Raw genomic sequence first — 14643 nt, forward strand, 5'->3', positions numbered from 1 at the left:
TGGGGAAGTTTTCCAGAGCAATGAACACAGAGAAATCAAAAAGCTGGACAAGAACAGGGACTAACAAAAGGTGTATGGTGAGTGCTGTGCTTTACAATACAGAAATATATAAAGGGAAATACATGTAATAGAAAAGGAAAAACAACATAAGCTGGGAAACAGATGACCAGTCTGTTCTGAAAGCAGATTTCATTTGGATATCCAAAGTATTACAAGAAAAACACTAAAAAGGCATATTACCTTACTTTAAATTTCAATTATTTCACTTTATAACATGTTATTAAAATAAATACAGTTATTAAAGAGTAATATAGTCATTTTATATCCTTAGGAAAGTTATTAAGATAGGAAAACAGAGAGACATCCAGAAAAAAAGATTTCCATTACAGAAAAGAGCTATAACCTTAAGTTCTGAGTAAAAGGCAGAAACCTTACAAACTGCTTCATTTCAAAGTGAAAAGGTTGAGCAGGTTGTGATGTGGAAAAGCTTGAAGCCTGACTTAATCCCTAGAGAAAAAAAATGTTTTCATTCACTGTAAGAATCTCCTTCAAATCCTGCTTGTGGGCAGTGGAACATACTGTAATACCCTAAGATCCTTTCCAGGACTGCCTATGTTACCCAGCAATGAAAAACCTATGATAATTGAATTTCCTTTCCCATTTGAAGGCTATCCAATCATTTAATAGATGACCTTGTCAATCTGATTTCATGCTACTCATTTTCTAAGATTTACACTGTCCAAAATAATTTATCCTCATTTGTGGTATTTATACCTTCACAATGTTAAAATAAAAAACTAAGCTCTACTGACTTTAGACAGATACCCAAACCCGACAGGTTTTGACCATTCTTCTTCTCTGACACTTTCATATTTCCATCCTTCTTTTGACCACAAGATGTCTGAAATCACACATGGTTTTTCAGGTGGGATGACACAAAAGTCATTTAAAGAGCAGTTATCATCTTTTGCTCCACTACCCATTCTTTTTGCAGACAGAATATTGGCAATTCTCACTACCACATCCCGTTTGAAATACTTTTCAAAACTGTATTAATCATGGCCTTCAGCCTCCTGGCATTAACACTCCAAATTTCTTTTTGTGCTAGTCATCATCTCCTTTACTTCATCTGCATTCAAAGGTGGTTGGGTTTTATTTTTTCCCCCTAATTGAAACAGTGAAGAATATTTTCTAAATGAAAATGCTGAATAAAGTTAGATATGAGATAAAAGGAATTCTCACTCCAACTAAGTCACTCTCATCTTAACTGCAGTTGTTTTTATTCTTTTTGATTACTCTTCAATCAACGCCAATATTTTTTTTACTACCTATTTTTTCACTTGCGTTCTTTCTCTCTTGTATTATTTTTCCTATTCAATCCAGAATTATGATTTATAATAAAATATTTCAAATCTAGAAAGTCACTGCTCCACTGAAATACCATATACTTGAGGTTAGCAATCCCGTTAAGGAATTGACACCAAATTCAAACTCCATCATAATTTGCAGTACCCCAGTTTTTCTTCCCTCTTTTCATATTTTAGTTTATGCACATGTGCACTATAATACTTTAAAAATATCTGTTTTATTTTTACTAACACCACTGTATATTTCTATTGATGGCTTAAGGTTACTCTTAAATCACCAGCCTGAGTGAAAGAAAAGAATACCTTTACTTCCTTTCCTGGAAAGTTTAAAGAGATATTTAACATGCTTTGTAAGGTTTGAATTTGAAACTCAATACATTTCCCATTTAAAGAACTCCTGTAGTTTTGATTCCAATGCAAAGCTATAAAAGATATAAGAGTCTAGACAAAAGCAAAATAAATGCACATTCAAACATCATCACACTATTCCAAAGGCAAAGGACAGTGTAACTCAGATCACATACAATTCCAAAAATAGCAAATGCCTAATCCCAACATGCTACAACTAATTCTGCCAGAAGATTTGGCCATTAATTACATTATAACCGTAATTTCGTATCTCCTTTCATGAACACTTTCACAACACCCCTTCCACACAGAACTGTGTGACAATATTAAACATATTTGGTACAAAGACTTCAAAAGTACAGACAGATAATTCACTTAACAGCTCATGTTAGTTTTACTTGATTGTTTCAGAGAAATCCCAGGATACTTTCACTAACTGAGAAACTTTCAGATAAGCATACTGCTCCTAATTTGAAACAATTAATTGCATAGAACTTTTGTATCTGTAAATAACAGATATTTCACAGCTGAAGGGAAAAACATTTCAAGTATGGTCCTTTAAAACTGCTCAATCCTATTTAGTCCTTAATGATGTCTCTCCCCACTCTTACAAATTTTTTTCAGATTTCCCATAGTCTCTATTTTCCAGTTTTCTTATAAAATATTTTACTTAATAATATAATACATCATCAACATAGGAAAAATATTAAATGCTACACTACTTTGTTCTCAAATTAAGGCAGAAAGGGGCAGAAAGGTTGAAAAGGGAGGAGGAATGCCTTAAAAACTGAAATTAATTTTTGATAAAAAATCTACATTGAAAGTAAAAATAATAGCCCTGTTCCCTCACTACTATGAATAATGGATATAGGAATTTAATACAGCTATGTTTATTTCTACTATAAGAACACCCTGGCCTTCGAAATCACATTTAAAACGTAATGGAGAATCCAGTTTCACATGGTATCATTTTATATGAGTTTCCTGAAGTACCAGTGGTAAAAAGCAGGAAAAAAACCCCAGAGCAGCAAAGTTGAAATGGTTAGGCAGCAATTAATCAGAAATAATAATATTCTTACAATTGGAAAGTTTCTCTTTAGTTCCTTGGTTACAGAAACCATCTATATTCATATGTAAGAGACAGTGGAATACATTTACATGAAAGGAAAGCTTTTGCACAAGGATAACAGATCCCTGCCCCCTTATTTAGAGATGTCTTTTCTAAATCATTCTAAATTAACATATGGTCAATGTACATAGGTTTAGACCCTTTAAGAGTTGAAGTCTTCAAAAGGTTCATCAGAGAACTCAGATTCTTGTTACTATGAGAGGTAATTTAATATTTTCACTATAGCTGCACCAAAGACAATGCAGATATTGAGTTTCACCATTAGTTACTGCAGGCCAGGCACAGTCTTTAGACATATAAACTATCAAAGCACCTCTAAACTTAAACTGAAATGTTAAACGCATCAACTTGCATGTCTTTAATCAACATCTGCTGAACAGTTTAGTTTCTCTATAGCAGCAAAGGTAAGTCAGCAATGCTTTTATGGAAATGTCTGAATAGGAAGTAATCTGTAATCTGATATGGTTTTGTGTTTAAGATAGTTTGCTTTTCGTATGAAAAATGTCCTTTAAAAACTAAAACGATTGAATTTCCTTTATCTTGTATCACCTCAAAACCAGCAGGTTGGTATGTGAAACTCAGCTTCACTCTAATACCATCAACTACACAAAAATAAAGGAAAATTTTTCAAAATTACACCTATGAGAGAAATAATTCTCTCTCTGAATCAGTTTTCATTAGGACTTTGATGCCTACAATTTGTTAATCAATTTAGCCATCCTTCTCCATTTTGCTTCCTTCAGTTTTTTTTTATTTACTGTAAAAGCTTTGATGAAAGGATCTATGAACACTCACTATCCCTTTTGCAATTGCAGGAAAATCCCGAAGATGCATTTGAAGGTAACCTGCCCCTACAATGTCAGTGACACTGACATACTATACCAAAATATGTCATTTTTTTCCCTCTGATTTATGTTTCTTTGCTGAACAATGAGAAGTTTCAGCAGCTGTCAGATGCAGTTCTCTCCCACTGAGCTTCATGTTCACTCTGTGAGCCATGTGCCCCTCTGCTTGGAGGGGTTTGACAGACACTAGATAAAACCCTCACATGAGGGGTGAGTGCGGAGCTTGAAGTTAAGAACAAGGACTTGGAATTCCTTTAGTGATGATGAATATATCCATGTATTACAGGCTGTATCAATATATTACACAGATTGACTATCTCTTGACTTTGGCAAGCAAAAGAATTATTACCAGTCAATTTTTGTCAGGCTTTCTCTTCAAGAGCATGCACATAATTTTAACTGTAAAATACTCCAAAAACCTCGAGCATCACTTAGCAATGAAGCTACAACAGTCTGACAACAACTTCATTTTCAGTGTCTCCCATTCAGATAGTAGATACTCCTGACTGGATTGAATGATGCTACAAGTTCAATGCTACAGAACAGTCAGAGAGAGAAAAGAGCTACCTGTCCACGGAAGTATCTTCTTCCCCTGCCCCCAAGGAGGGCATTTATAAGGATTCACAGAAGGTGTTGCAAGCCAAAAACTTCAAGAAAGGATGAATTATATTACATTTCATAAATTGACAGAAAATACTGACATAGAAATCAGTAAAAGTATGCAAACAGTGAGAACTGATGAACACAAAAGTCATGTAAGAAATTATTGTAAATCTAATTATTGTCATTCTAACAGAAGACAAGCTCCCAAGGACAGTTTACAGGGGTGACCTATTTTGCAACTAAATTAACTAACTCCTGTTTTCTATTACTATATTCTAATGCTATACTTTGAAGTTCTTCCCATTTGATCAGCTGTTTACTATCCTCCCAATATTCCAACAATCTCAAAAGTCATGGATTTAAATTAAATGAACATTCAAAGCAAACTATTTATGGTTCGCCACAACAAAATCTCAGACTTAACCATGAATGAAGAATTTGGGATAGGACACAGCAGGTACTTCACTCAAATTTAAATTATGCTTTAACACCCTCCCTATCCTGTCTGTCAACAAGCTTTAAGATGAAAACTTGACAGATTCCTGTGGACTTTTAGCAGCTTCTCCCTCAAGATAGCAGAAGGCTCTACAGAGAAGAACGTGCAGAGGTTCCCATGGTGTACAGTCACTTTGGCATGGGGTCAAGCACAGAGCAATAAAAGACTCTGTGCCTTTCTGGGGACATTAATGCAGACTTCTGCTGTCAAATTAAGGTATCTCTTAGGCAATAAATATAGTAGGCCTGATTCTTCTCCCTGATAAGTAAAGGGCATTGCTGGCATAATTACCTTTAGCAAATTTACTGCAGATTTATTCTTAAGTGAACAGTAAATAAGCCAACTATTTCTGTTGTATATGAAGAATTACACAATGTTATGCCGTTTTTATTTTTTACTTCCCAAGAATTGCTTTACTCCCTCCTCTTTGTTTCACTTTGATCTTAGCACTGTGCCTGGCTGGGCGTTAAAAATTAAAGTCAGGTGTGTTAGAAGGAAGTGAATTAGATTCAGATTCCACTCTAAAGTTGGACTTATTCTACTCATATTCAAACATACCACTGCTGATTCTCCCACCAAGAAATACATACGGCTTGGCAACACGAAAATTATCAAAGCAATCTGACCAAATTGGCATCACTAGCTCCGGCCACATCTGGTAACAATAATATGAAGGGAGAAGTATGAAGATAACAATTCTCATTTATTGTTACCATTAAACTTATCTGCATGCATACTCCTGAGTCTTTGAACTTCGTGATTTCATAAAGCCAGTAACAGCTCCACTCGAAGGTGAAGGGTGATGCTTCTCCAAATGTGATTAAATACCCAGTTTAGTGAGGTATTAGTCTCTAGTCCCAGAGTGCTCAGTCAGAGGAACAGCAACGGCATACCACCAGGAAAGCACAACTGCCAACATCAAGGAGCTCTAGCAATGTGTAAATTAGGGTGGTTGATTCTATGCCAATAGAAGAATAGAGTTTTAATATACTACAAAAATGGTAATCCCAACTGCTAATGCATAACCCTACTTTTTATGCTTAGTAGGAAATGTTTCTTTTTCACTCCCAGATATAAAAAACTTGGATATACGCTATGTAAAGCTGCAGATCAAGTGTAACTGCCTACACTAGCAAGTAGGTGAACAAGGGCAGTGGGATCTATTTATTTCAGGATTAGGCAAGGATGGTTTATCCTGATTAATAAATTATTCAGTCACTATATTGCTGAATATTTTGCAAATCAGACTATAAAAAAAATCTCAGATGAAATCATACATAAAATGTATCATTTCTGAATCACTTCAGATTTAATACTGTCTGCTCATAAAACTGCATATAATTAACAAGCTGATTCATTTCTTTTCCTAAGGAACATTTCATAAAATTATGATTGGAGATGTGCCTATCCCTGTGAATCCCCCTCATCAATGCCTCTGTCAGTCACTGAAGGTGAGAAGCCACCCAACCTCCTTCCTCCTGCCATAAATCACTCACCTGGAGCATGGACCTTGAAAGCTTCCAAGAAAAACATCAGCATGTAATAAGACATACAAGCCTTTTGGGCTTATGCAATACTTTGTTCCACTCACTGCTTCTTAGGGGATCTGATTTTGTGTCATTTCAATGAGTTGTCAAAGATTCAGTGCTAAACTGCTGGCAGGTAAAAAACCAGCTGAGTCTGTCATGTTGAGACAGTGGGGAAATAGCCAGGCTGCCACTCAAAGATGCAGTTCCAAGAGCAGGGAATTACATGAATACACCCTCAGTCAGCAGCTAAAATTTCTAAGTGAGTCATGACAGCAGGATACCTCCATGTAAAATTATTCTATTACACTTATAAAACTTTCCCTTATAATTTTTAATTCAAATTAGTAGACTTCTATTACATTTTTTTTTGGAGAGAAATTTCATTTCCTCCAAGAAAAATATTATTTCTCCTAAACAATTCCAATTTTCCCTGATTTTTTTCAGATATATAAGTAACCATCAATTTCCATAAATAATTCTTTTATGGTCTACTGAACCTCCAAAATATGACAAGCTCCCCTTCCCTTTTGTCCAGTCACACTACACATAACTGAGCTCTTTCACACTTCAAAAGAAATTTCCCCAACTCCTATTTAATAGAAACTATTACTCTTCACGCAGCTTAAAATTCCCAGCATGTGAGTTGGCTGTTTTCTCAGCATGAATAAAACTTAATATCATATTTAAAGATAACTTTGTTAATTAGTATTGACATTTCAGAGCTGAAGGGCAGCTTTCTTTCCCCCCAGCAACGCTGGTGTCACACGAGCAGTGTGAAGCCCTTATGTAAGTGCCTCATTAGGCTCCATCCCACCTTGCAGATGACACACTGTGTGTGGGAGCACTTGTGTATGCTATGAACAACCTGAGGCTTCAACAGTCCCATTCTCTTCATCATCTGAGGAATCCTCTCAAAACCAGCTAGCATAACTTGATCTACAATAACTTATTATTGTAGTGTAGACAATTGCAGCCAGTATTTCTTACTTGAGAGTCTTGAGACTTACTTGAGGTTTACAATACACCTGATATTCAAAAATTACCATGTTTATCAAACTGGCATCACATAAAAGTTTTTAAACTTTGTAACTCGTGAAACTCTATTTGAGGAATTGAGTGATTTTCTTCTACAGAGGTAAGTGCTTATTTTCAAATAGGCCAGTAAGCAGAAGTGTGTAATGCATCTCTTCTCCTTTTGAAGTGAAGGCTTGAAAAAGAACAGCAGCAGCAAGGAGGTCGGGGAGAACAACAAAATTCTGGAATTCCAGCCTCAGTGGGTCCCAAATTCATTGGAAAGGACAATCCATTCAAACAAAAGCTGGAAAAGTTTATAACAATCCTGAATTTCAATCTACAAAGACCTAAACTCATAACTATGGTTTCAGACTGGATGAACATTCAGGTTGGCTTCACTAAGTGAATGTATATTGGATCACATATTTCTAGTGATCTCTATAAACTGTAAAATCTTAGTAGCATAACGTGTTACAAAGAATGGGAAACTAAGCCAAAGAAAAATTAAAATGATCCCTGCTTCTGATCTTAATGACATTGTTCTCAGTGGCTCTGTGCACAGATTGAGAGCATCCCAACAGTTGCTCTGGTTAGGATAAGGGGGATTTGTGTTACCCAACAGTCTCAAAGTTGCATTTGATTGTGCAGAATCCTTGAGGACACATTTTCTGATAATGCGTTTGGATCAGTAACACCACCACCCTGGATGAACAATTGACTATATTTAGTTCAATTTCACTTTCAGGCTGTTCTGAAAAGCATACCATGATTTGGCAAAGCTACAAGCCTTAGTAGCCAACAAAGTACAATTTTTTAATACTCAGTACATTGAACACTGTACTCTTAAAATGGACATATACTATTAAAGATTCAATTCTTAAATAATACAAAAGTTAATAGTCACCATAGCAATTTTGTAACATCAAAACTTTAATGCTTCACCAGAAAGACTTCCTAATCTTATTTTTTTCAACGCCCAATTCTATGGTGAGAACATGGCTCTATCTTGCAGAACAACTCATGCAGAATTTATCATCTGACTCCAGAATTACAATAGATCTCTGATTTGTGATTGCAAAATGCCAGCTCACATAACAGCCTATTTACAGTGTTCTGATTGAATTTGACACAGTCAATATAAAATGTCCTTTGTCATCATGCCCTGACCCTTCCTGGGAATATGAAAACATGCTCCAGCTGATTAAACTGTGAAAAAAAAATTCCAAAGGCATCTTCTATCAGCAACGTGTTTGCTCGTTCTACTTGTAGCCTGCATCAAGCAATAAGACCGGTGCAAATCTCTCAGCCCAAGAGTAGGACTCCTTTGTTTACACTAATCACTCCTAACCTGACCACTTGTACATTTCCTCTTTTTTAGAAGACAGCCAACAGCTATGCCTCCAATTAATTGTGCAACACAATTTAACACAAACTGGACAATATCACCTAAAGTGCATAGTCCAGCCACTCCAGATACAGATTGCAATTATTACAGGAGAGCTAAGACTTTATGACATTTCCTACAAATGCTAATTAGCTGGTAGGTTAAAGCCCTTAGTCATGTAGCACTTCATCAATCACAAAGATTAAACTATTAAAGATGGAAACTGTAACATTTTACATGAAAAGTTATGTAGCAAGTCAAGACAGAGTATTATATTAGCCCCTTTAGCTGAGTTCTTTTATGATAGTCCCCACAAAAGAATTTCCACAAGCTGTTGTCCTAATATGATCCAGGTCTACATCCTGTACACTGCTCTTGTCTCAACAGCTACTGTTTTCATCACTGAGACTCCTACTTCAGAGTACATACCTGGAGTTTTAAAATATCTGTAGATTCCTAGAGGACAAAACACTCCACTTCTACCTACTGTACCAAAGGTGAAATTTGGGAGCAGAGGGACATCATCCAGCTCAGCACTTCTGCCCTCCAGCCTACAACTTAGCCACATTCATAGAACTGGAACGTTCTGGTAAGAAATACATAAAGATTTCTGAGGTCTGCCCCTCTGCATGCTAAACTGACAGATATGAGGTGTAAGACTAGCTTTGCCAGGTTAAACAAGGCTATTAAAACAGCATACCCAACTTTACTGGCACTAAAATGGAACAGTGGTGCCAAAGGTTCTAAAAGAAAGAAATATTAAGTAATATTGCACCTCTGACATTGACACAAGTTTATTATTACTCCATGCCAATCTACCTTGATCCAAATCCTCTAAACACATGCTGCTCCAGTGCTGGGCCTCCCTTAAACCTGCAAATTATACCGAATAGTGCAGCAGTTTTTCAATTTGGTCAAAAATTACACCCAAATCTCTGTACAGAAGGACAATGCACCATCAGATCCTTATCTAGCCCATCAACTTTTCTGCATCTTATTACCCTGTGTTCATTTCTATGGCTTCCCATGGGCCTCACCACAGCTGTTTTGGGTTTGATTCTTCCCCACCTTTGGTAGGGAGAGTTCAATAGAACCTGTCCTTCCCTCCCAGTGTCACAGCTATCCAGAAAAGAGAAGGAACTGCTCCACTTTCCAAAGGGAGTTTCTCAGGGTTTGGTTTTATCTCCTTTGTATTTTTTTTTCCATTCAGCAGATAATGTATATAAGAAAAGGAATTCAGGTTAGAAATTGCATATTTCCAAGTTACATATTCTTCCTACTCACTTTAAGGTTATTACTGACAGAAATATTTTTAGGCACTATACACAAATTCTTCCTTCTTCAGTTACTTGAATACAACCATTAAAACAAATGTTATTTTAGGCTGAGTGAAGTACTTCAGGCTGAGTGGAGAGAGATGTAGCCATCTATCTTGCATCAACAACTGAAGGCAGGAACACAAGTGGTTATTCACAAGTTTCTTATCAAAAGTAAACAAAAATACAAGGGTATAAAATTTGGTCCTGAGTAGAAAGAGGAAAATGAGGAGAGCAATAAGTCAGAAGAATTTAATGTCCAGACAGAACCTGCAAAAAAGAACTAGAAGCACTCCCTTGATTTTCAGAAGGGCTTTCAGGAGAGTGAGAAGAACCAGAGCAGTCCTGGACTAGGGAGGGTCATTGTTCCATCTCCTGAGTGTCATTGAAATGGCTCATCCTGCTTTCCACTCCCTGAATTCTCCACATGTATGTGCACAAGAAGAAGTTTCTAAATACTCAACACAGACATGTCTGGCTGCCATCCCAAAGTGAAATCAATACTGGAAGATAGGACCAAAAGTTCAGATGATGAGCAAAAACTGGAGGAAAGCTTAAGTCATGTGCAATCCAGAAAGGAGTAAAAGATAAAGTTATAATTAGATTTTTAAAAGGGATAAAATTACTGTAATTAGGATAGATTATATACTTTTCTATCAAAATTTTTTCTTAGTTATGCTTGCAATTGGAAAGGCATATTGTCAAAATAAGAAAGAAAACAGGTATATTGGACAATCTTTTTCTAAAAGCACAGCATCCATTACTACACTCTCTGAAAACTCCAGAAAGGGGCCTGTTCAAAAATACTGCAATAACAAATTTATTATAGTGCTAGGATTTTGTACTATACATATTTCAACATACTTCTGAAATAACACATGACCAATCTGCCTGTGCCCCAAAAGGAGCTGTGCTCCTTTTGCCAGAACACATGGACTGTCCAAGGTATGAGTGCCCTGGGACACAACTTCATCTGCTGAGGGTAAAGTTATCTACAACTGAAAGGCACTAGTGCCAGGAAAGCTTCTTGAAAAAAAAAAAAATTACCCAGAACACCTTCCCTTCTGCATGCAAGTATTGTGACCCAGATGAGACTTCCTCTGCTGCCAAGGATACTGGAATGCTTACGGGCCCCAAGCATGAGAAGTCGTGATCTAATAAGTACTATCAAAATGAAGCTGAACACTTGGCTTAATCAGACAAGGAGATTGCTTTGTTTGGTTTTTTTTTCCAGGTGAATGTAAAAGCCTGAGTTTGCATTGGTGACATACAGCATTTTCTGCTTCAGAATTGTGCACCAGGCACATGAAAAAATAAACCCTGAAAGCATCATTTAAAGCATCATGCTCTAGATTTACTCAAATGAGGGATGAGCAGAGCAGGACAATATTTCAATCAAATATCTCTTTAGTCAAATGATGTGTGAGTGAATATTGGAAGAGAAGCACAAGCAAAATAAAGATCCAAACCTGAAAATGCCACCTAAGGGGAATTTTAAAAAGGTATTTTCCAAATATAACATTCTTCTCCTATAAAAAAAATTAATGGTATTATGACAATCTGGCATTAGTATTTTTCAGCATGCTAACATCTACACCTTAGAAGAATGTGCTTATAAGGAATGCTTCCGAGAAGCAAATCCACACAACTTTTGTGCTGCAAACATAATACTTTTTGCTTTTTTTAAAAATAATCGTCAAAATTCATCCTTCTCTAAGTGAACCCAGTATTCAGCCTACAGCAGAAAAACTAAACTTCACAAGTCCCCTAATGAAAGGAAATAAAAACCTCCAAGATAGGAAATGCTACTGGAAGTGCTACTTCCAGTTTTAAAAAGATCCGTTCAGTACTAGCTTCAATTTTCCACCCAGCTGTTAGCAGGATTTATCTCTGAATACTAAAGCTCACGAGGCTATGGCATATTTTATTCCATGATCTAGTGAGGAGAGAGAGCACAGTTTGAGAATGATTGTCCATTAAGAAGCAAGTGCAAAAGAGGCAAGACCATCTGCAGAGCCTAATAAAAGGGCCATGATTTCTTAAAAACAGGAAAAGTGTTATGCTGCATATTTCTGAGGACAAAGTCATGACAGATAGTGCTGATAGCTCTGTAATAGTTACTCATCACAAAATTTTCATCACTGAACACACATTCCTCTTACTGAACCACTTCCTCAAGATGTAAATAAAAGAGAAATTGTAAATTGTTGGTTTGTTCAGGGGTTTGGGGTTTTTTTAGAATGCAAACAATAAGAAAATATGCATTCTATTCTTCAGAATGCTCAAGAAATGTCTAAAACTAGTTGGCATTCGGCCTGAAGTTTGCTTTCTTTTACATGATCAGCGTTGCTAACAAGGCAAATATTCAGAAATAGGATTAAAGTGGATGAGTACTTATATTCCAGCTTTGATACGCCTTACTTCCCAATAAAAAAAGCAGCCCTCTCAGCTTCTGGAAAATAAGAACTTGGCTTTTTAAATTTGGTACTTAAGCAACTGCAGACAGAAGCACAACTAGAGCATGTGAACCCTGTATGAATCCTGGAGGAAAACCACAGTAACATGAACTACCTACATAATAATAGATTAAGGAGGAGTAGACATTCTTTGAGTGGCTGTAAAAGGAGGGGAGAAGAGTAAAATATAGGTGATGCCAGAAACCTTTCTTCCATTTCTCTGTATGCTCACAAGTGCATCTCTATATGGTAAACAGTGACACACAGGACACAAACAGTAAACACCTGGTAGCATAAATATTTTTGTGAGTGTGAGAAAAAGGATATAGAAAAGAACTCTCTACTGCTGTATGCAGAACCCTTGCAGAGCTGCCTCTACAGGAAACTCCTCCCCACTCCCCCAGGTGGAAACTGTAATGATTGAATCCAACTTCCAAGGAAAGCAAATGCAGTTAGTTAAATCTGTGGAAAATTAGAAATAACATAATTTGGCTGTTTGGAAGGAGCCTCCTTTCTTAATGTCTTTAGATCATTAAGGAAAGCAGATAACTGACTTAATTTAGGTTCCCTCTCCACTCCCCTCCTCTCTGCCCAGAAAAGAAAGTCCTTCAGGCTAAAAACACAGTATCCTGATCCTTTAGCAGGCCCACACATTTAACTTACATTATTTGGAAAGAGTAGTAATCAGTGTTCATAAGGATCAGTGTTCATACTGGAATCCCTTATGTTGAAGGATAAGAAGCTTTATCAGGATTTTTAGTACTTTCCTTTAACACCAATAATTTTATGACAACTGCAGCATCTAATATTTTTCTGATATAATATATATAATACTATAAAAAATGTACCCATAGATAAAAACAAGACATTTTCTATTAGAAAATTTTACTATTACAGACTCTCAGCATCTTTTTTAATATATTAATAGCAATACACTTTAAGAAACAGGAGTATTTCCTTTAAATGTGCCTCAAAAGTTGTACAACATATACTTTCATCAGCGATCTTACCTTTTTCTGAAGGACATTAATTTTTCTTTCTTTTACTTCCAACATGTCTTTCATATCTCGAATTTCTCCAGCAAGGGTTCCTTTCTCTTCTGTGAGGTCTTGAAGTTGTTTTGTTTTTTTATTCAGAAAGGTTTCTTTTTCTTCTAACCGTAACCGCAAGGCATCAACCTACAGTAAGTAAATCAAACATATTTACGGTTCAGTAGAGATCATTAGCAATTTTTTTTCTAACACTTAAGAAATGTTTCATTTCTCTTCAAGGTAATTTTCCAAAGTGAACTCTAAGACACTGTTTTACTTGTTACACTTTTCTCCAGTGTTTATTTCAAAAGTCTCTTACCAAATGGGTCTGACTACTTCTCTGCAGTAATCGCAAATCCCCATCAAACAAAATAAGGGATATTCAATGATTTTCTTAAGCAAAATGCTCTGGTGGTGTTTTCTTTTAAAATACTAAAAAGAAGAAAAAACCAAAACCCAAAAGTGTCAAGAAGATGGTGGAAGCAGGACTGACACCAAAGAAGACTTCAAGCATCTGCAGCTCTTCACTGATCTTCAGCCCAGCCTTTTATCCCCTCCTGTTGATGCAGGGCCCCTGTGTGCCCTCTGCTCCCCTTGGTGGTTGCTCAGTGCCCCTGGGCACTCCCTGGCTCATTGCTGTCAGTGCTGCTCACCTGCTGCTCACAGCTGTGCCCATGGGGATGGGGCTGAGCCAGCCCCACTCCCAGTTGCCACAAACCATGTATCTACAACACAAAGGAATTCCAACAGCCAGAATGTGTAAGTCTTGATTTTCTCATTTCTTGCTGTGCAAATATTCAGCATGCAAATTTGTTATTCTCTTAATCCAATTCAAACAGTAATAAAATAGCAGGGATCTCAATTCATTAAAGAAAGAGAATAAGTTTGGCTTTAACTATCATTACTATAAGAATCACACTGGATATGTTTTGGTGCCTTCAGCAACACTTCCACTCTGTTTACGTATTCTGGTTCAGAAAAGCAGCTACAAATGAATTGCTGAGCAGCTCTCAGCATAAAATACTGGGGGGTGGCGAATATTTGGGAGAAAAGAATAGATTTCATCATATATAAAGCTTTTGAAAATCAAGACTTTTTGTTTCACTGTGAGTTTTGTATTATTGA

General features: G+C 36.5%; 1 protein-coding gene across 1 annotated transcript in view; it reads right to left on the reverse strand.

Moving 5' to 3' along the window:
- ERC2 (ELKS/RAB6-interacting/CAST family member 2) overlaps positions 1-14643 on the reverse strand; it is a 402854-nt gene that overhangs the window by 270913 nt on the left and 117298 nt on the right. The window contains exon 7 of the mRNA XM_084214527.1: positions 13498-13665. Coding sequence (XP_084070653.1) covers positions 13498-13665 — 168 coding nt within the window. The remainder of the gene's footprint in view (positions 1-13497; positions 13666-14643) is intronic.

The sequence above is a fragment of the Fringilla coelebs genome (assembly GCF_963513975.1).
Source record: "Fringilla coelebs genome assembly, chromosome: 13".
In the NCBI taxonomy this organism is placed as follows: Eukaryota; Metazoa; Chordata; class Aves; order Passeriformes; family Fringillidae; genus Fringilla; species Fringilla coelebs.